This window comes from Pangasianodon hypophthalmus, chromosome 14, assembly GCF_027358585.1.
Source record: "Pangasianodon hypophthalmus isolate fPanHyp1 chromosome 14, fPanHyp1.pri, whole genome shotgun sequence".
In the NCBI taxonomy this organism is placed as follows: Eukaryota; Metazoa; Chordata; class Actinopteri; order Siluriformes; family Pangasiidae; genus Pangasianodon; species Pangasianodon hypophthalmus.
In genome coordinates, this window is record NC_069723.1 from 23365823 (window position 1) to 23388343 (window position 22521).

Consider the following 22521-nt stretch of genomic DNA (forward strand, 5'->3'; position numbering starts at 1 on the left):
TGATACGGAGGATAATTTAAGGTATAGTTTTACACACATAGGCACGTTACATGGTGATTTTCATATTTTCAAGAAGCTCTTTGTTGTTCAGAGAATGCACTCTATTTGAATATTTAAAGGGTTAATCAACAAAACCTTGCATTAATCCCTTTTAGTTACTTATTACTAAACTGCGCACAGTCACATGAACTTTGACTTTTACTAAATATCACTTATATAAACAACGGATTAGAACGGATAGTTCTACTGTCAGTGTGGGTGGTTTTAAACTCTCCAGGACACAAGTCTATACCCAGAGTATAAAAAGACAAACTGCAATGAAAGAGAAGAGAGAGAGAGGGGAAAAAAAAGACCACTCTTTGGCCAAACATTTAAAAAGGAAGTAATAAAGCTTTACTCATAATAATGCTGTGTTACAGTTGAACCAGATGGAGACTATTTAGCGGAGGTCTCCGAGCCTAATGTCCTGGATTAGGATGGATAATTCTGTCAGTAGTCATAGAGCGACTTCCATGAAAGCTCCACAACTCACCTCTAGCTCATGGAAGGGTGTCACGTATGCATGTAAGTTGAGCTGCAGATTGTGAGATGTGTTGCTTTTCTAATAACAAATAGCTTTAGAAGCTGAATAAATGAATAAACTGTAAATAAAGCGGTGGATTGTGTACAGTGAGGTGATGGGATGGGATTCATCAGTGCAGATTTTTTCAATAAGAGTTACATGAAATATATTTAACGTTCTCTCAACCTTGAAAACTAAACATGTACCATTTACTCAAGAACACTTTCTGGAGTGGATAAAAATTAGATTAAAATAGAAAGATAGAAACAAAATACAGAAGGCATTAATAACAGCAACGATGGGATAATAAATAAATATGTACATAAGATATACGACACCATGACATATATCTCAAACTGAAATGCTAATCCTTCTACCAACATACTTTTGCTACAAATTCTCTCACTAACGTTCATTTCTATCACTATCTAAACTTTATAAACTCTCATAAAGGACAATACAAATGCAGAGAGTTAAAACACATCTTTACATAAACACTAATTCAGACAGCCACTTCAGTGGTTTGGAATTTCTGTGCCAAGTTACTGACGTGAGCAAATCAGGCACTCGGCTTGTACTTAAAAAGCGTCATTAAGTTACTCACTCAGGAACGTCCATCACAGCACCTCTCCAACGGTGGGAAGCAGCTCGTCTTTCAAAAACCTCTGCAGGTCCGTTGAAGGATCGTCCAGATTGAGGCTGAGGAACTTCTCCACCACGCTCTCACATCTGAGCACAAAGACTAAAATTAAAGCTATACCACTCGAAATGATCCAGCTGAGTGAACATAACACAAAGAGTCATGAAAACACAAAACAACAACTCTAGCAAGTATATTTGGCTCTACACAATCTGCCAGATTGAGTTTGCATCCTCCTAAGTTTCTGGAAAAAATATATATATGTAAAAATGCACCTAAAACAGATTTGCATGGTAATTTTTTTTTAGCGTTTTCCACTTTACACCGTTACACCATTCAGCCTAAACATCACAGCAGCTCAGGGTTAGAGTCTCACTAAGCACACATTTTCATTAACAGACTCAAAAGTCTGTGTGCTCTAGTTATTAAAATGTCCCTCATTAAGCTGTTTAAATTAGCTACACTAATCATCACAAGTTTACTGAAGTCCTAATTAAGGTATGAAAAGCTCAAATTCTCATGTGATTTGTTGAAAGGAAATTCACTCTCACCGAGTTGGAGAAGGTGGAAAAAAAAGATATATCGGTGTGTTTACGCACAGTGCTACTCCCTCTGAAAATCATCATTCAGAAATGAGAGAGAGAAAGAGAGAAAGAGAGATGAAGACATGACTCAAGGGTGGAAAAGGGGGGAACATTCCTAAAATCAGGTGGAATAAAAGTCCGCACTAATATTGCATCCTAAAATATCATTTTCATTTGTGATACTGAAGAACAGCATTCGATTTTTGTAAGAATTAACCGCACTTTGTTTCAGAAGCGAATGTAATTTCACTTTGATTTCGCTTTCATCAGTCAGTTGCAGTCGTGCAACACTGAAATGCAATCACTGTCCAAACACAGCCCTAAACCATACTGTAATTGTAGCAGGGGTAAGGGTTCTTTTCCAGGAGGCATTAATGTCCATTTGAAGCAGTCAACAGATCTTTGCTCACATATCCATGTTGATTCTTATAGGAAGGATATAGTTAGATAGCTAGCTACCAACACGGAGATTTCAGGGCTGATTATGTTTTACATGGGCAGGGTCCAGTCACGAACGTATACGCAATAAAATAAAATATATTTTGGCCAAAAGTTTGCAGACACCTGACCATCACACCCATATGTGGTTCTTCCCCAAACTGTTATCACAAAGTTTTAAGCACACAATTGTATAGAATGTCTCTGTACGCTGTAGAATTACAGTTTCCCTTCACTGGAACTAAGAGGCCCAAACCAGTTCCAGCATGACAATGCCCCTGTGCACAAAGCGAGCTCCATGAAGACATGGTGTGTGAAGGTTGGAGTGGAAGAACTCGAGTGTCCTGCACAGAGCCCTGACCTCAACCCCACTGAACACCTTTGGGATGAACTGGAACACCGACTGAACCCCAGACCTCCTCACCAACATCAGCGCCTGATCTCACTAATGCTCTTGTAGCTGAATGAACACAAATTCCCACAGCCACGCTCCAACATCTAGTGGAAAGTCTTCCCAGAAGGGTGGAGCTTATTATAACAGCAAAGTGAGAATAAATCTGGACTGGGATGTTCAACATGGTCAGGTTTGCACAAACCTTTGGCCATACTGTGTATCTCTATGGCCCTCTCAGGTTCTTGTCAAAAGCCTCTGACATCAACAAGCACCACAGTGTTTGACAAAAAAAGGTAAAACAGAGTTACGTGTCCAGAATCCACATACACACACGGATCTAATCTGATTGTTTTTTCATTTTTTTTCCGAGGGTCTTTCACTCTCAAATAGGATAAGACTTTCCGACCAGTGAGCAGTTCAGTCTATCTAACCTGGTAATCAGTTCTTCACTGGAGGGCTGGTCAATCCTTTGGATGGTCCTCCCTGTTCTGTACAAATCTGATACCTGCGCAGAGCATAATGTTTATTACGATATGATATTACAGTTAAACTAATATGTTTTCTGTTGGTACCAGCATGTTCATGATAAGCTCATGTTAGCTAACTCAAGCTATACTATTTGCTCCTTAAATGGTGACCTGTGATTGACAGAGTGGTCCTACATACATTTATTATCACCATGGAAGAAATACTGGTACTGTGCAGAAAGATGAGGAAACACACCTCCAGTCCTCTCTGAACCAGGGCAGGTGGAAGGCCAGCGAGCGTGGCGATGTTAGCGGCGTAGCTGGACTGACAAATCCCTTCCTTCAGCTGGTAGAGAAAGATCAACTCTTCCCCGTCTATAGCAGTCTCTAACGTCTGTCCGGATCAATAATCAACCAATACGTAAGGAATAATACACTCAGTGTTGTGCTGTAACAGGAATATAATCAGTGACAGTGTGATGTGATGAAGCAGAGTTACTGTCACCATCCTGAAGTTGATTATATTCCTCTAACAGCACATCCTGAGGTGTTTTTGTTGCCAACATCGACAGTTTTATTCGACCAGTTTATAGTTATGTTTAATAAACGTTCGTGACACAGCCTAGTTCCTGTTCTCACTTATGTTACAGCAGCTATAAACAGTCGTTCAATCTCCAGCCTCTCATTGTTTTCTCTTGTGAAGAAAAAAAACGCAGCTTGTCATGTTACCAAGAAACCGCAAAAGTGTAAAGCCTTCTGTCTTGAAGACGTCGTAAAACTTAAAGTTATAGCTCCAGCTCTGACACTGGAGACTCCTTACACAACTTATTAGCGATTAGAACAAGCGCTGGTGGATATATCAGACGTCGCACATGTAGAACATGATACACACCAGCAGGGACAGCAGTGGAGAGCGAGGCAGGAGGTCCAGCTGCAGGACGCTGTGGAAGTTTGTAGCTAGAAAAACGAGCGGACATTGAGCCGGCGCTCTGTTTAACCAGTGATTCAGACACGCAGCTAGGAGGGACAGTCCATCCACCTGTATACACACAAACACACGCATGACTCTTCTCCATTTTCACCCTGCTTTTTTTTTTTTTTTTTTCTTAGAGTTCTACACTCACAGTATTGGTTCCTTTCCCAAACTCGTCCACCAGCACGAGGGACATCCCTGTGCTGTAGTTCAAAGCCTGAGCCATCTACACGGGAAATCCATTATCGGTTAATTACAGAGTAATCGATTAGCAATCAATTACCTGTAAAAGTTTCAAGAGTTGTACCTGGTTTAAATCTATCATGAAGGTGCTCAGGCCCACAGACACAGACTCACGACTCTGCATGCGTGTAAAGATGCCGTCTATCAGGCCGATCTCTGCCTCTTTCGCAGGTACGTCAGAGCCAATCAGAGCCATGAACACAATCAGTCCCACCTACATCATCCGGATATTATTCAGGAAAAACAAGCATGTATTAGAGGTGCCAACTATCTGCTTAGTTTCATTTTAAGGAGATGGCACACAGTAATCTTTAACATAACTGTCAGCGGCAGAGCTTATTCTGGTCTAGAGCTGGGTGGTACGATGATATAATATTGATATCATGGTAAATTATGTCACAAAACACTTATTGTGTATATTGTAATATTTTTAAAAATCATTACAAACTGACTGGAAACAGCTGATTTGATGCTTGTTTTCTAATCAAACTTTGAGTTTGTATTTAATCTTTAAAACTGTACAAAATGTTACAAAAAGTCTACCTTCAGGGAGTAAAACATAAAAATAAATGTTTATTATTATTAATAATAATAATAATAATAATAATAATAACAACAAGTTATTTTTGAAAAGTCTTTGAGAATCATGATATAACGTTTTGGTTATATTGCCCCGCTCCTATTCATAACAGGAGCAGAAAGTGGGTTGTTTATCATCACATCACACATCAAGTAAAAAAAAAAAATATTACATGAAAATGAAACTAGAAATTATTGTATTGTTTGTTTGTGATTTTTTATTTACTTATTTATTTAGGCTGAGGTTTCATGCTTCGCTCATTAATAAGTTAGGCTGGGTGATATCTACAAATAATTATAAATGATACATAATCCTGAATCGGTGTATCCCGCTAATCTGGAGCCTTTTTTTTTTTTTTTTTTTTTTTTTTAAATATCAACACATAATGTGCCCCAGACGGTGCTTTTCCATGCAAGAACACTAATATCTCTATTAGTTCTTTCCCCTTATGCAGCGTGGTGATTATTAATATCTCTATAACACTAATATCTCTATATCTCTTATTATTATCTCCTGTTAAACATCTGCATTAAGCCATGTGTCGGTCATCGCCGATATCTGATTATATCGCCCTTTCATCCAGTTCAACGGCAAGCAAACTGTGATGACATTGTATTTCTACCTTTAAATTTCAAGTTGTTGAGTTTTATTGTCACAGTACAGTGTACACCTTCCCTTACAGTAACATTACAATATTAGATACAAACATAAAATTGACTTACATGCATATAATGATAATATGGACAGTTAAGTTGGTGTTGGGATGGTAACAATTGTGGATTAAGGTGATGAGTGTCTACAGTGTTTACAGACAAGTGTAAAGCTACAAAAGGGTCACAATGATGCAAAAACAGCGATACACTGATATTAAGTGATAAATTGTATAATCGTGGTGCTCAAAGTGAGCTCCGAGATGTACAGTAGTGTGCAAAAGTCTTAGGCTCATGCAAAGAAATGCTGTAGAGCGAAGATGCCTTCAAAAATAATGAAACTAAATGTTTCTACATTTACAAAAATACTATAAAGAGCAGTAAACCGTAATAAATGAAACAAAGTCAATATTTGGTGTGACGATCCTTTGCTTTAAAAAAAAATAAAAAATAGTAGTCTGAGGTACAGTGTGTGCAGTTTTATAAGGAAATGAGCTGGAAGTGTTACTGAGCATCTTGCAGAAGCAGCCACAGTTCTTCTGGAGACTTTGACTGTCGACTCGCTTCTTATTTCTGCAGCGAAACCCAGCAGCCTTCATTATGTTTTTATCTGAAAAGTGTCTCTTATGGAATCTGCTGCTTTCTTTACTGACATACAAACATTTTTCTGTAACGTTTCATTTTGTGCTGGAAAACTAATGTTTGGGAATCTAAAATGTTTTTGTACTGAATCAATAACATAGAAGTCAGAAAGTAAAAATCTATAACAAAGTTTGTACTAAAAAAATAGGGTGCCTAGGACTTTTGCACAGTGCTGTATATCTATCCTGACCTTACTGCTTATTTTTATGATCACATTACTGATACTAATGATGTTATGGTTAATATATAGTTATCACAGAAATAAAAAGCTCTAATAGCTCAAATAAGTAAAATTAAATCAATTCATGGAAATTCTTGGAAACTCTGTTATGGAAGGGGTCCCTGGATGTAAAATGTATAAGAACCCTTGGTGTACAGTATAGTATAGTATAGTATAGTATAGTATAGTATAAATAAAATATAGTAGTATAAATAATAGTATAAATAAAATGCAGTATAAATAAAATACTCACCAGCAATTCCAGCTGAAAAAGGCACCTCCCTCTATGTCTGCTTTTATATTTAAAATTATTGTAAGCATTGATTTCTCCCAATTTCCTGTCTAAATTTGCACACTCATTTTTAGATCAGTGAAAAGAAACAGTTGATGAGTGACATTTAACTTTTTGATTTTTGATTTTTTTGTTCATTAGCAGCTTGAACATGAGCCTCTTTCGGGCAGTTGGTGTTGCATGTTGTTGTACTTGCCTGTTTTAGGTAAATGCTCTTTCCAGAAGAGTTTGGTCCTGTTATAACTTTCACTTTTCCCTCAGTGTCAGAACAAACACATGGATTTGATACGAAAACCGGTGCACACAGCTCCAACAGCGGATGTCTGAGACAGAAAGAGAGACAGACATAGTTTAATTATGGACAACAAAAGAAAGCTGACTTATATAATTCGAAAAAAATGTTTCATAGGAATAATTGGTGTTTGTGTGTAAAATGGAGAAGACACCTTAAAAACAAAGCCTTTAGATAAATAAGATGAAGTGGAATAATAAGATAAAGGAGGGCTGATTAATCAGATACATGAACCTATTTTGCACTAAATTCTTTATTTAATATTTTTGTTATAAAAAGACAGTTTTTAAACGTAAGCATGTGAGACCAGTTTAGTTGATTTTTGTTGCTGCCAAGCTTCAAATGCCAAATAAGATGATAAACCAGCATCGAGGTCCTTGTTGTTTCTATTCATTGTTTCAAGCTTGTATCTCTTTTACACAGTCTTACATTCTGTGTAGCTGTGCTGGACAAAATAATAACTATAACTCTGTATCATTAATACAATATCTTCTTTACTGAACATAAAGGAAGACCTACAGAGGGTCTTTAACAGACCCTTGTGGAACACCACACTGCACGTATGTCGGCTCTGAGGTGGAGCAGTGTACCGGGCGTGTTGCAGGTTCAGTCTGCAGCGCTCGGTGTATGTAGGTGGGCAGTAGCCGTAGTCCTGAGAAGCCTGAGCCAGAGACATGAGGCAGTCCAGCTCGGCGTACAGCGCCAAAATTTTATAGAGGCAGCTGCTGCGCTGCAGGACCGTGGCCTGGAGCTGAGTCATCACCGCCGTCTCCATGTCTGAAACACGATATGAAAAAACTCTGAACTCATTTTTCATGCTATTTTTTTTAAGTAGACAATCCTGTTTAAGAAAAGTATATATATCATATGTGGACTTTGAGGAAGGCAACAACCTACATGACTATAAATAAACACAGAAAGGACATTGTTCATATCACACTCTCCAGTGTCACCCAAATGAGGATGGGTTCCCTTTGGAGTCTGGTTCCTCTCAAGGTTTCTTCCTCATATCATCTAAGGGAGTTTTTCCTTGCCACAGTCGCCTCAGTCGCCTCAGGCTTGCTCACTAGGGATAATTCTGTCTAACATCTAGGACTGTTTGCATGTTTTTGTTTCTGTTTTTTGTTTCTTATGTTCTGTAAAGTTGCTTTGAGACAATGTTCATTGTTAAAAGCGCTATACAAATAAAACTGAATTGAATTGAATTGAATATCATCTATACCTATATAGCATAACACTTGAGAGTCATGACTTGATTCCATATGATGTATTTTCTTTTGAAACAGGAAGTCAGAGTGACAGTGTGTTGAAAATGCCTGGCTGATTTACGCAACAGCCAATAGGGTTCGAGATACGCTACATCTAAACAAACACGGCTCTAAACAAACTTGAGAATAGTTTAGCAACGTAGCTAAATATGGAGAACAATGAAGAGTTTATCAGCTGCAGAGGATTTCTCACCGCCACCTTCACCCATGCCTGCCCACTTTAACCAGGACGATAAGAAAATGAAGAAGATGATTAAAAGTGTTGGGAAAAGAGAAAGGCCTTGAAAGTGGAAAGTGAAGAACAAAGTCAAAGTGATTAACTTAAGTTTCCAGAGTTTGGGGGCCATGGCGCTAGAAGATCTGCCCCCAACACTGAGGAGTCTGAATTTTGGGACGGCTAGGAGTCCAGTACCAACAGCCCTGAGAGTGTGAGAGGAGTACAGGTGAAGAAGCTTAGCTCAATATGGCGAAGCTAAGCCATGTAGGGTTTTACAGATTAGTAGAAGGACGTGTGCCGTGAAACAGGCAGCCAGTGTAAATGATAAAAGGCGTGATATTTTTGGAATGAGAGAGAATCATAGCTGCAGAGTTTTGAACGTATTGTACAGGATGCTGTTTTTTTTCAGGAACTCCAATAAAGAGAGCGTTACAATAGTCGAGACGGGAGGATATGAAGGAATGGACCAGATCTTCTGCATCTGTCTCGTTAAAGATGGGGTGAAGACGTGCAGTGTTTCTGAGATGGAAAAATAGAGCTTTTAGTCCACGCCCTAACGTGGAGTTCAAAAGAGACCGATGGATCAAAGATTATTGCCGAGTTACGAGCTGCTGAGGAAGATTTAACAGTCACCCCAGTCTCAAGTTGGTAAAACATTCATCTGAAAAGTCAAAACCATTTATTCTCCACCAAGCGATGGCTGGAAAAGCAAATAGTGTGCAGGAGAACCTTGTTGGCTGCTGATGAGCTGCTACTACAGAGCAATAAATGCCCCCAGGGGCGGGGCATATATGTGCTAGAGAACATTTAACCGGATGGACATAAGAACTAAATTAAACAAGAATATCTCCAAAATTTCCTTTTATTTCTCTAGGTAAATTATCTTATCTTACTGGTTCATAACACTAATGGAAAGGGACAAAAAAAAATCTCTGAGATGCCAATTTTAGTTTCCTTTGAAAGGTCTTAGCTCACCTCTGATGTCGCAGTGTAGGTCTCCCAGCATGTTGTCCAGCTCTTTAGTTCTGGCGCTGCGGTAATGAAGCCGGTCCTCTGACACAAACTGAACCAATCACAAAAGAAAATAAAAAATAGTGGAACATCTCTTAAATTTAGTCTCTCTGACCACGAGAGTTACCAAAAGTACAAAGACTAAATTATTCTTCGCTTTCATTCACTTTCTCTGAGCACTCACAATAAAATCAAGGCCTTCAATCTCAAAGTTCTCCTTCTCCACCATACCAGGAAGTCGGGGAACTGAAAGGAGGAATCCGATCTGCATGACGATAAAGCAAACATTTAGCAAACAATAAAAGGTAATAAAAAATGTCTAAAACAGTTCGAGCTAAGAAAATGAAATCAGATTCCAAACCAGAGGGATGTAGATGACACTGCAGGAAGAAAAACGAGAGTCCAGATTCTCCAGCTCGGCGCGCGCCACGTCTGTCAGGAAATCTGACAAGCCCATCATCCTTCTTTTCTCTGAAAAGAAGAATAAAAATCGATAGAAGTCTTCATAGTTTCATTTATTATTTATTTTTTTTGCACGATGATGAGGTCTCAATAAGTTCCAAAATATAACAAAAAAGGAATTGTGAAAACTTTCCTTGAAACACTTTATAATCTTTTAAGATCACCCTATCATTTAAGATTATATCTTTTAATATACACCACATCTTGTAAGATCTTTAAGATTTTTAATTCACTCAGTCTCCAGAAAAGAACAGTAGCATTCTGTGGTCAAATGTAAAGCACAGCAATTTGTTAGAGAGTCAGCTTCCATTTTTTTTTAATATGTTACTCATCTGGAAGACCTTAACAGTGGCAAGTTAAAATTGTAAAAATTCCTATTATTTTTAGCTGTTTTGTATATATATAAAAAAAGCAGATAAATAATAATGTGTATATTTCACATGGTAGCATAATTCAGCACATAATCCATGAACTTTTTTTTTTTTTTTTGATGAGAAGTTGAAAGAGAGGAATAAAAAGTGACCGGAGAAGGCGGCGTAGCGCGTCATGTGACATCACCAGATTGAGTCACTCATTAAAAACTCTTCCACATTTTCACCAGTTTGATTTCATATGAATTCTTCCTACATGCTGACTCGAGTATCATAACTGAATTATAACGCACTCTCGTCGATGGCAGGGTCGACGTTTGGCTTAATGGTGAAGCGATTCTCAGCCAGACTTCCTTCAAAATCCACCTGAAAAAAAGACAATCAGTTATAAACATCCGATATTTTAATGACAGACATAATCAACGTGTAAAATCACGAGGTGGACACAGAACTGGAGAACTGGAGTCTCACCACTCTGCTAATGAGCGTAGCGATGTAGTGCAGATCGTCTGTGAATTCTTCACTGATCTCCCGAAAGAGCTGGATGGTCTGGGGGAGCGAGCGCACAGTGTCTGTGATCCCCACTGCGCTATACACCGTCTGTGGTGTGAGAAATATACAGAATGGTTTATTCATTTATTTAAAGTGAATACCAGCCTGTAATTCTCATAGCAGTGAGGAGTAAATGACCTTGTAGAGATTCTGCCAGTCAGCCACTTTGGTATGAGACAGAGACATTTTGCGTAGCAAAACCTGTTTAAAAAAAATAAAATAAATAACAAGTGACGTGTCAACATTTTCTGGAGAAAAAACAAAGCTTTATGATAAAACTGTTTTGGGGGAAAAATGTCTATTCGAGGTTTTGCAATGAAGAGTGGTTTAAACTTATTTCCACATTAGCGAGCAACAAAGCGACAGACGATCATTTATTGTCCATTTAATTGTGCAACACTGAGCCGTGATTTCAGAGGGAGCAAAAAAAACAAACACTTAAAATGAGATTTTTTATTTTATGCAAATTAGGGATGAAACGGTAAAGCGACCGGCTCGAATGAATCCTCAGACCAATCCTACGGCGCGTGTGTGGCGACGTTGCTTCAGTTCCGCACTCACAACTTTAGTTCCTGCTAGGCTTGCGTGATATTGATTTTTCCCTGATCGTGATTTTCCATATTAAAATATCATGATAAACTATTTAATCGTCCATTAGCCTTCAAAAAAAAAAAAAAGACACTATTTCAGGTTCAATGAAAATAGGAGAATAGGCATAATCATATCATATTATCAGATAATATCGTTATATTGCACAATCCCCTTTAGTTATCCTGTCATACACGACCTCTCAGTAAATGTCTACAGAGACATTACGAAGAAAAATAAAGCTCAGAAACGAGGTACCAGAGAACATCGGTTTACTTTCCTAACTTGCTTTACTAATCTGCCAACAGATCTATCACAAAACCGGGTAGTTTCAACAAAATTGGTGTGTGTTAATCGTATAGTGCGCTGCAGGATGTACATTTTGGCTACTGCTGCTTCTCAACAGACATTAAAAATGAAAAACGTCTGACCTTAATTTATCTGTCGACTGGGAGAAAGTGTGGTCTAACCTCAGCTTAACTTCTAATAACTTGGCTCATCGTCTTATTCACTTCAAAGTCATTCATAGAGCATACATAACTCCTTACGAAAGATTCAAAATGAAACTACAACCAAATTTTAACTTCCATATATGTAATACCGCATCATAATACTGCAGTACTTTTCTTCATAGGTTTTGGGAGTGTCCTATCGTCATTAAGCTACGAACACATATAAACCTGGTTTTATCCTCCTTACTACAAATTGATTACTTTGCTCACCCAAGTTTACGTCTTTTTAATGATGATTCTGGTCTCTGTATGAGCTTAATACAAAACAGAATGTTGTTTGCTGGTTTTACGGCTGCGAAGAAGACAATAATACAGAACTGGTTTATGTGGAAAAACATATTGGATCAATAGCCTCCTGAAAATAGTGACTTGTGAATGTACAACAGCACGAATTAATAAGGCCAAACCTAGTACTACTGATGCTTGGCAATGTTTTTCCTTTAACATACTCGATTATATAAAGGAATGATTTGATTTGTTTTTTTTTTCTTTTTTCCCCTCCCTTTCTCTCTCCTTTTTGACTGGACACTTTAAATTATTGATTATATGTCTGTTGTTTTGTTTTTGGCTTTGAATGGATGTTATGATGTTATGTTATATGTAAAAGGCATCACAAAAAAATGAAAAACGTGACAAACTACAAACGACTCGTTGCATGTTAGTGTGACTGTTGTGCAAGTACCGGAATGTTCTTGATGTTGCGCAGGAAGCTCTGCAGTGTGCTCATGAGCTCCGAGTGGCGAGGAGAGGTGAAGAAACGAATCACCTCCTGTCTTCTCCTCAACACGCTCAGGTCTCTGGTGGGCCTGTGAAACCACTGTCTGGAAATTAGAGGGAAGGGAAAGTTACAGATGCGTGTAAAGCAGACGTGCTGAATCTTCTCACAACGTAATCTCCGTCCTCTAAAATTCTGTACGGCACTTTATTATTTATCTAATTGTAGATTAAAATGAGAGAGAAAAAGCAAATGAGAAACCTTACCGTAGGAGTCTGGAGCCAAATTTGCATCGGCAGCGATTCAGAATTCCTGCAGCGTACATGCAGACATACACACGCAACTGTTTACGTACAAAAATATGATCTTATTTCAATATTAATATATATTAATCCTTCGGAATCATCAGATACGTCTCACGTCCAAATCAATCACGTCATATTCTGGTGAATAGCTCGGGTAGAAACTAACTAAAGCAAGCACAGGAAGGAGTGCATGTTGAGCTTTCATATCACATCTATGTCTGTATACTAAGCAGAATCGGGAGCTATTCCATATTTAAAAGTCATATAAAATTATTTATAACGTTGCTTTAGGAAGTAACGATGCTTCTGTGCATATCTTTGACATGTTTTGACATAAAAACAAGGGGAAAAAAAAAAGCTCTCGAATCTCAGAAGACTCCTTTGAAAAATCAGATTTAGTAATATTAGTCACCTGATCTTGACGTAACAGATTTAGTACCGTTCACTCAGTAGTGACGGGCTGAATGAAGAGTTTGAGACAGTGCCTCATCTGAATTATTCAGTTCATTGATGTATTCAACCCCGAGCTCTATACTGACATCTGCTGGACAATAAAACACCACACCCACGTCAGCTGAGCGTGAAACTGAGCCTATGTGCCGTATAACGCTTGCTTGTGTATAATATTCTGCAGGTGATATGCGATAACACAGACACTGAAGGACTGACCAGACTGGGGAAAAAAAAAAAAAACACCTGTGTCTGCTTTGTTTTATTTGTAAATCATTCACTAGAGTTCCTTGCTTTTTATTTCTAAAGTCGAAAAAAACTTCACTGAAAAAGAAAAAGCAAAAAAAAAAAAAAAAAATAGTTCATTCACGGCGTTTTCTCATTTATTCAATAAAAATATGTCACACTGTGATTTTTTTTTCCTTTCTTGTATGTTTTGGATTCATCAATAAAATATCTTTAAAAAAAAACTTGAAGTAAAAAACATATTTTAAGGTGTTATAATATATAAATACTGCAAAATTAAATTTATGGTAAAACACACAAAAAAAAAAAATACCTGAAGACTACTGAGGGTTACGGTATTAATAATATCTATATGTAAAAAAAAAAACAGATGAAGAAAAGGCATCGGTATTTTTTTTCCCTTCATGTTTTTTTTTTTTTTTTGGCTGAATGATATAAAAGTAATTAAAAAACGAATTCAAGTTTATTTTATTTAGCTAACTTTCAGGACCCCATCTGTTTTCATCGTTGCTTGAGAGGAGCTCAAGCGAAGCAGACTGCTAAATAAGAAATGTGCTGTTATAAAAAAATAAAATAAAATAATCAACAATTACGATTTTTATTTATTACTCCGCGACACAAGTGTGTGTTACCGTAAAGACTCAGACCCTCCTTCTGTCCTGACTGCAGCTTGTAAACCGAAGGGTGCAGCTCATATTTGAAGATCTGGAGAACGCTAAAGAAATATAAAGACAAGGAAAGTAAATAAACAGCATGTAAACAAAACAAAAAAAAAAACAGATTCAGTAACTGTGTAACATCTAATGCTGCTCACCTGTACGCATCTTTATCCATATACACCACATCAGCTCTGTTAAATTATATTTTTTAAAAAAAACATAATTAATCAAAGACCACACCATTCATGCAAACATTTTGAATAAACTGAATAAAGTAACACCACTGAGTTCTCTCTACATACACACACTGTCACATCACAGGCTTGCATTAACTTCAGAAAATGGGTTCAAGAGGTTCAAACCCTCTAGAGTCTGAAAATCTAAATAAGCAATGTTTTATATTTAAATATGTAGAAGTGAAGTTCTCCAACAGGGGAACGTCTTCAGGACAGAGTTGTTTACGCTTTACAGTTTCTCCGTCTTACTAACATCAGAAGAGAGAGAGAAAAAAAAAAAGAGAGGCTGGTGAGCGTTTTAATGTTGTGTACTTATTTCACTGACGTTCCACAGCATTAAATGTAACTATAAATGGATAAAATATGACATCATTCTTTATTAAATTCAAAAAAAATTAATCATTGATAGATTGCCATGGGGTATAAGGGGAATAAAACACTTTGGGCCATGCCTGTATTGGAAAATAATCAAATTCAGGGTGCTAATTGTAACTCCGATTCATCACGCTGCTCAGTGGTTGATTATTTTCCTATGACAGCACAACACGGAGTGATTTATTCCTTTCCGAAAACATAAAACAAACTCCACAAACTTCTGACTGGCAGTGTGTTTTCAAAAGCTTAGTAAATACATTTAGAAAACACACAACAGCCTTATTCAGACCAGATTAAACGTACATGTGATCATGGGCTAATTTTTTATTTTACAGAAGCTACTCTGAAATTATTTGCGTCCGGATCGGCCATGTCGGTGTTTTTCCTCCGTCCTCCTCTGAGAAAAATACAGGCCGAAGTATCTACTGCCTGTCACCAAACTCTGAGTATTTTAGATCACCACGTCTGGGATTTTCTACGCAGACGTCGCCTCGTGTTTGACCGCTGCCACTCGTCATATTCAGTCTCGCAGCGCGTGTATCAGTGCCCCTGCCCCAGATATTAAACACTTCCCGAATCACGAAACAACAAACAGATGCTGTGAATGAAGCGTGATCATGTGATCACGTGACGCAAACATTCAGGGTTCACAGAAAACACAACGCGCTAAAAACTCGCTCCTCCTGTGGTCATGTTATCGCTGTCCGCATGCGAGAGTTTTTATCACTGATCATACAGAGCTAATGACAATAATAAAACTATTCCATATAGATGAAAGGTTTACGAGGTCATACAGTGAGTAGGTGAGGAACTGTAATATGGGAACCGGCATGCTGCTCTCTTCCAGTTCAACACCGACTCTCCTCCTGTCCAGACACTTCAGGAGCGCTCCTATAGTCCTCACCTAATAAACACAGAGCAACGCTTTCAGTGTAGAAAACAAGGATGGATCGTGCAAATGTGTAAAAATACATCAGTGCAACCACTTAGCTAACCACCACTTAACCACCACTTAACTAACATTTAATCAGCGGCGGTTCTGTTGTGCCTAATAAAGTGGCAGTTGAGTCAATATCTGGTTTATTTATAATAAACAACCTAGATGAAGTAGTTCAGCTCTAATCGGTTTAATGAACTGTTTAATCGTGCTCCTAAATTAATTTCTCTGCTTCTAATGATGTTTAAATATAGGAGCTTGGGAATTGCTATAAAATGTATTTATTTATTTATTTTAAACAAAAGAGGAAGGTCGTATTTACTCTCATTAATCATGCACTACTGAGCGAATCACTTAATTACTCAACACATAATTAGACTTGAGTGACACGAGGGTGGGATTCACCATTAACACCGAGTCAAACGGGAGGCAGGAGGAGAGATACGGGAGTCGGTCTTTCTCCGTGATGGACGGAGGGAGAAAAGGGAGATGCGCCGACAGCAGCCTCTGTTTACTGACCTCCAGTCCTGCGAATGATGTTCCACAAGATTTACATCCTGTAACTAACTATAGCAAGAACGTTAATAAAACGTTACATATTAACATTCATGAGATTTATAATGGTCATAATTAGAGCAAGTTATTTCACCCTGATCAGTATGATATCGATGCATCCTCAGCCACTTTCAGAAGAATTAAAATGTGTAAACCGCTCTGTGTCATGCTGTTATAGGAAACTAATCAACAACAGGGTGGTGTGATGAAGCAGAGTGACTATTACTACAACAAAGTTGATTATTTTTCAGTTAATAAAATCACATCTCAAAGTGTTTAATTTCTCTTACACCAGAGTTTTGTGGACGTCACTATGAGCTTTTTCGGGAAAGCGCTTTGCATGTTACAAGCGATTAACATACGCAAACAGATACGAAGAAAATCAGCCCTTCGGAAACTTTTGTAAATGAGACCCAGTGTCTGTGTGTGTGTGTGTGTGTGTGTGTGTGTGTGTGTTTAAACACTTGGCATTAATAAATAGGATTTCTGAAACATTAACACCAGTTAAATACGATACAGACAGTTGATGAAAACAGACCTATATATTCTCTCTAACCAACTGATCACATCCTGTACACAAATTATTACTGGCAGATTATCGGGAATCATTTAGCCGAGAATAATGATGGACAAAATCATGCCGTTTATTTATTTATTTATTTTTTTTTTTGGATATTCTGCCCTTCAAGGATATGACAAGGTCAATCAAGACTTCCGGTTTACTAGCGGTTTGTTAGCCCAGCTAGACAGATTAGCAAGAATTAGTGAGATAAGGTTATTCGGGCTGTAAGTCAAGTCGAGCTTTATTGTCATTTACTGTCATATAGTGGAACGAAATGTCGTGTCTCGCAGGACCACGGTGCTACATACAAGTTAAACATAAATTTGAACATAGAAGTCTAAGAAAAACAATTAAGCTGACTATACACGCTTTACAAAAACTATACAAAGACTTTACATAGATACTGTAAATGAAACTGTGCAAAAGAGGTATTTTGTACATGAAGTGAAGGAGGATGTGGGTGTGTTTTTAATTTGCGTATTTATGTAACATTATTTATAATGGCTTATGATTTCATGTTTGAGGAGCACTTTAAAGTTTACGGGGTGAAAAATACCCTGTAAAGTCCTGTCCTTACCAAAATCAGCGTTGGGATACACTACAATTTCCGGGCTGTAGTCTGGATTTGATCCTAAAATACAGAAAGACGCAGATTAATAAATCTTTGTATCTTAGCCTCCCTGAGCACCGAACAGAACTCACCGAGTGCTCTGATAAACCGGGCCAGACTTCTCTCCTGCTTGGCGCTGGTGAGGAGGACACGAGGGCTGAGCTCCTGGATGACTAAAATTAAAAAGTAAAGCGATATTCACACAAGCGGAAATAAATAAATGCCGTCAGACCATTTAAGTCTGTTTTGGTATGAAGTACAGCACATGCACTGTGTTTAATGTATACTGGGTCTGAGCTTTAGAGGTGTGCAGGAGCAGAGCTGGGAGACGCAAGTCAGAAAGAAGGAAGGACGGAAGTCAGAAACAAGCAATCAAGCAATCAAGCAAGAAAGAAAGAAAGAAAGAAAGAAAGAAAGAATAATGATCATAATAAACTTTATTTTATAGAGCGCCTTTAAAAAGGCCTCTCGAGGCGCTTTACGTAAGAGAATATAAACATATATAACAAGAACAATAATAGTAATAACAATAATTTAAAGAAAGAAAGAAAGAAAGAAAGAAAGAAAGAAAAGGAGAAATAAAGTCAGAAAGAAAGAAAGAAAGAAAGTCAGAAAGAAAGAAAGAAAAAAGAAAGAAAGAAAAGGAGAAATAAAGTCAGAAAGAAATAAAGAAAGAAAGAAAGAAAGAAAGGGAGAAATAAAGTCAGAAAAATTCAGAAAGAAAGAAAGAAAGAAAAGGAGAAATAAAGTCAGAAAAAGTCAGAAAGAAAGAAAGAAAGAAAGAAAAGAGAAAAAGTCAGAAAAAGTCAGAAAGAAAGAAAGAAAGAAAGAAAGAAAGAAAGAAAGAAAGAAAGAAAGAAAAAGAAAAGGAGAAATAAAGTCAGAAAAAGTCAGAAAGAAAGAAAGAAAGAAAGAAAGAAAGAAAAGAAAGAGAAATAAAGTCAGAAAAAGTCAGAAAGAAAGAAAGAAAGAAAGAAAGAAAAAGAAAAGGAGAAATAAAGTCAGAAAAAGTCAGAAAGAAAGAAAGAAAGAAAGAAAAAAAGAAAGAAAGAAAGAAAAGAGAAATAAAGTCAGAAAAAGTCAGAAAGAAAGAAAGAAAGAAAGAAAAGAGAAATAAAGTCAGAAAAAGTCAGAAAGAAAGAAAGAAAGAAAGAAAGAAAGAAAGAAAAAAGAAAGAAAGAAAGAAAATGAGAAATAGTCAGAAAAAGAAAGAAAGAAAGAAAGAAAGAAAAGGAGAAAAAGTCAGAAAAAGTCAGAAAGAAAGAAAGAAAGAAGGAAAGAAAAGGAGAAAAAGTCAGAAAAAGTCAGAAAGAAAGAAAGAAAGAAAGAAAGAAAGTAAGAAAGAAAAGGAGAAATAAAGTCAGAAAGAAAGAAATAAAGAAAGAAAGAAAGAAAGAAAAGGAGAAATAAAGTCAGAAAAACGCTTTACGTAAGAGAATATAAACATATATAACAAGAACAATAATAGTAATAACAATAATTTAAAGAAAGAAAGAAAGAAAGAAAGAAAAGGAGAAATAAAGTCAGAAAGAAAGAAAGAAAGAAAGAAAGTCAGAAAGAAAGAAAGAAAGAAAGAAAAGGAGAAAGAAAGAAATAAAGTCAGAAAAAGTCAGAAAGAAAGAAAGAAAGAAAGAAAGAAAAGGAGAAATAAAGTCAGAAAAAGTCAGAAAGAAAGAAAGAAAGAAAGAAAGAAAAGAGAAATAAAGTCAGAAAAAGTCAGAAAGAAAGAAAGAAAGAAAGAAAGAAAGAAAAAGAAAAGGAGAAATAAAGTCAGAAAAAGTCAGAAAGAAAGAAAGAAAGAAAGAAAGAAAAGGAGAAAGAAAGAAATAAAGTCAGAAAAAGTCAGAAAGAAAGAAAGAAAGAAAGAAAGAAAAGGAGAAATAAAGTCAGAAAAAGTCAGAAAGAAAGAAAGAAAGAAAGAAAGAAAAGAGAAATAAAGTCAGAAAAAGTCAGAAAGAAAGAAAGAAAGAAAGAAAGAAAAAGAAAAGGAGAAATAAAGTCAGAAAAAGTCAGAAAGAAAGAAAGAAAGAAAGAAAGAAAGAAAAGAGAAATAAAGTCAGAAAAAGTCAGAAAGAAAGAAAGAAAGAAAGAAAGAAAAAGAAAAGGAGAAATAAAGTCAGAAAAAGTCAGAAAGAAAGAAAGAAAGAAAGAAAGAAAAGAGAAATAAAGTCAGAAAAAGTCAGAAAGAAAGAAAGAAAGAAAGAAAGAAAAGGAGAAATAGTCAGAAAAAGAAAGAAGGAAAGAAAAGGAGAAATAAAGTCAGAAAAAGTCAGAAAGAAAGAAAGAAAGAAAGAAAGAAAGAAAAGGAGAAATAAAGTCAGAAAAACGCTTTACGTAAGAGAATATAAACATATATAACAAGAACAATAATAGTAATAACAATAATTTAAAGAAAGAAAGAAAGAAAGAAAAGGAGAAATAAAGTCAGAAAGAAAGAAAGAAAGAAAGAAAGAAAGTCAGAAAGAAAGAAAGAAAAGGAGAAATAAAGTCAGAAAGAAAGAAAGAAAGAAAGAAAGAAAGAAAGAAAGAAAAGAGAAATAAAGTCAGAAAAAGTCAGAAAGAAAGAAAGAAAGAAAGAAAGAAAAAGAAAAGGAGAAATAAAGTCAGAAAAAGTCAGAAAGAAAGAAAGAAAGAAAGAAAGAAAAGGAGAAATAGTCAGAAAAAGATAGAAAGAAAGAAAGAAAGTAAGAAAGAAAAGGAGAAATAAAGTCAGAAAGAAAGAAAGAAAGAAAGAAAGAAAGAAAGAAAAGGAGAAATAAAGTCAGAAAGAAAGAAAGAAAGAAAGTCAGAAAAAGTCAGAAAGAAAGAAAGAAAGAAAGAAAGAAAGAAAGAAGGAAAGAAAATGAGAAATAAAGTCAGAAAAAGTCAGAAAGAAAGAAAGAAAGAAAGAAAGAAGTCAGAAGAAAAGTAGTGAGAAAGAAAAAAGACAAAAGGAAGGAAGAAAAAGTCAGAACAAGGCGGAAAGAAGGCAGACAGGTATCCTCACCGAGATACACTCACCGTCCATTTTATTAGGAACAGCTGCATATTTGTGCAGTAATTTAATCTGTCAATCTCGTGGCAGCAGCACAATGTATAAAATCATGCAGATACAGATCCCAGACTGCTGTACAGGTGTTCCTAATAAAGTGGACCGTGAGTGTATATATATATATACACTGATACTGTTAAATAAAATCACAAAGCTGTGTACAAAAAAACTATTTAAAAAGTAGAAATAGAACAGAAATATAACCCTGTATTTATCTTTATTTAAAGCGCTGGTGTGATGTATTTACTTCTGTCCAGCAGACTGAGGTCCTGGGTATCCACCGTGTCGGGCATGACATGCAGGGTGCAATCTTTACTGTCGTAGAAGCTGAGCCCCACCTGGCCATGATGTACAAGTACACTGAGGAACACCTGTAGATCACACACACACACACACACACACACACACACACACACACAGGGTAAAAAGAGAGAGAGAGAGAGAGAGAGAGAGAGAGAAGTGAGGTTGGTGAGGGAAAGACTGTTTATAGCTGCTATAACACAAGTGATAGTTGAGGAACGTCTTGTTTCATGTAACTATAAATGTAACTATAAATGGATAAAAAAAAAAAGGTGTATCAATCTTCAATCAATTTTAAAAAAAAACTGTCAGTAATTTGCTGTGGTTTAAAAGGAATGAAATATTTCGGGAAAATAATCAACTTCAGGGCGGTAAGAGTAACTCTGCTTCATCACACCACCCTGTCGCTGATTATTTTCCTACAACCGCAAATCCTGAAGTGTTTTATTCCTTACATACTAGAACGTAATACAAAATAGAAATAATTCACCTCAGAGGTTTCCTCATTTTCATTTTCATCTCCATCCAGAGTGGCGGCCCGGGATGCAAAATCTCCTCCTCGTGTATCGTTACTCGCCTCAGCCATGCTGGTACTGTAAGGTTAGCGTCCTCCAGGAAAAAAATTCATTAATAAAACCCTTTTTTTCAGAGAAATTCAAGTTATATTCGCTAACACTAACTACCTAGCTACATATCCAACATTATTTGTAAAGATTTACATATTTATCGTATAAATAGTGAGTGAAAAATCACAATTATCACAAAAATATCACATACTGAACAACATTATTGCGATACACGATAAACATGATGATATTTATTTTTTTAAACACTAAGTTTAGCAATTTTTTTCAATAAATATTTTGAAAAAGCTTTATGTATTTCCTCAGGAATGGAGGAAAAATGAAACAATTGCTACAAAAAGAGATTTTAACATCTAACTAGTAACTTTCCAAGGCGTTAAAAGCTCTGATACCTGAAAGTGTATCAGTGATAAAATATCGCAATATCAATATCGATATCATATCATATCGCCCAGTCCTACATACACTCACATAAAGGTATCAGCTGAATTGTTTTCTGAATATTATCTTTTATTTTCTGTGAGCTGCATCAAAAATTGCTCAAAAATAGAGTTTTCCTGAAATAGATAACTTAAGGTTAGTTACAAATGTTAGCTAGGTTTGCTAGCTATCGTCTGTGCACCTGCTAAAGTGATAAAGCTAAGCCTAGCTTGCTAACCAAAGATAAAACTAAATAACTGTAACAGCAGCTAAAGTGTTTTCTATTGATATACCTACCCTTAAATAATTTTTATTATTACAAAAAGTTGGTTTAAATTATTTTAATTATAGATAACAATCTCTAGCTAATACGAAGCATCTTAATTAACCAACATCCAACCATTTTACATAAGGCTAGGAGTCGATTCCAAAAATGAGTCGATTCCCCGATTCGAAGCTTTTTAAAAGCGAACATTCTTTAGAGTCGACTCCAAAGCTTCAGAGTCGGTTCTATCCATACAACTTGATTCGGATCAAGTTTTTTCTGAAAAATACTCTCTCCAAACCACAAACATCAG

The 22521-nt window shown here is 36.4% G+C and overlaps 1 protein-coding gene across 1 annotated transcript; it reads right to left on the reverse strand.

Moving 5' to 3' along the window:
- Positions 1 to 370: 370 nt before the first annotated feature.
- Positions 371 to 22367, reverse strand: msh5 (mutS homolog 5). Its single transcript, XM_026934940.3, has 25 exons — positions 22241 to 22367; positions 21430 to 21548; positions 20887 to 21010; positions 17701 to 17781; positions 17576 to 17629; positions 16287 to 16408; positions 15739 to 15848; positions 14489 to 14524; positions 14307 to 14389; positions 12940 to 12985; positions 12641 to 12779; positions 10997 to 11059; positions 10778 to 10906; positions 10600 to 10672; positions 9835 to 9944; positions 9658 to 9738; positions 9438 to 9525; positions 7568 to 7754; positions 6882 to 7008; positions 4366 to 4515; positions 4210 to 4284; positions 3978 to 4124; positions 3342 to 3479; positions 3050 to 3123; positions 371 to 1291 (listed from the first exon to the last, which is right to left on the reverse strand). Exons 2-25 carry the CDS (start codon positions 21523 to 21525, stop codon positions 1180 to 1182), a joined length of 2445 nt encoding a protein of 814 aa, XP_026790741.3. The 5' UTR covers positions 21526 to 21548; positions 22241 to 22367; the 3' UTR covers positions 371 to 1179.
- Positions 22368 to 22521: the final 154 nt, after the last annotated feature.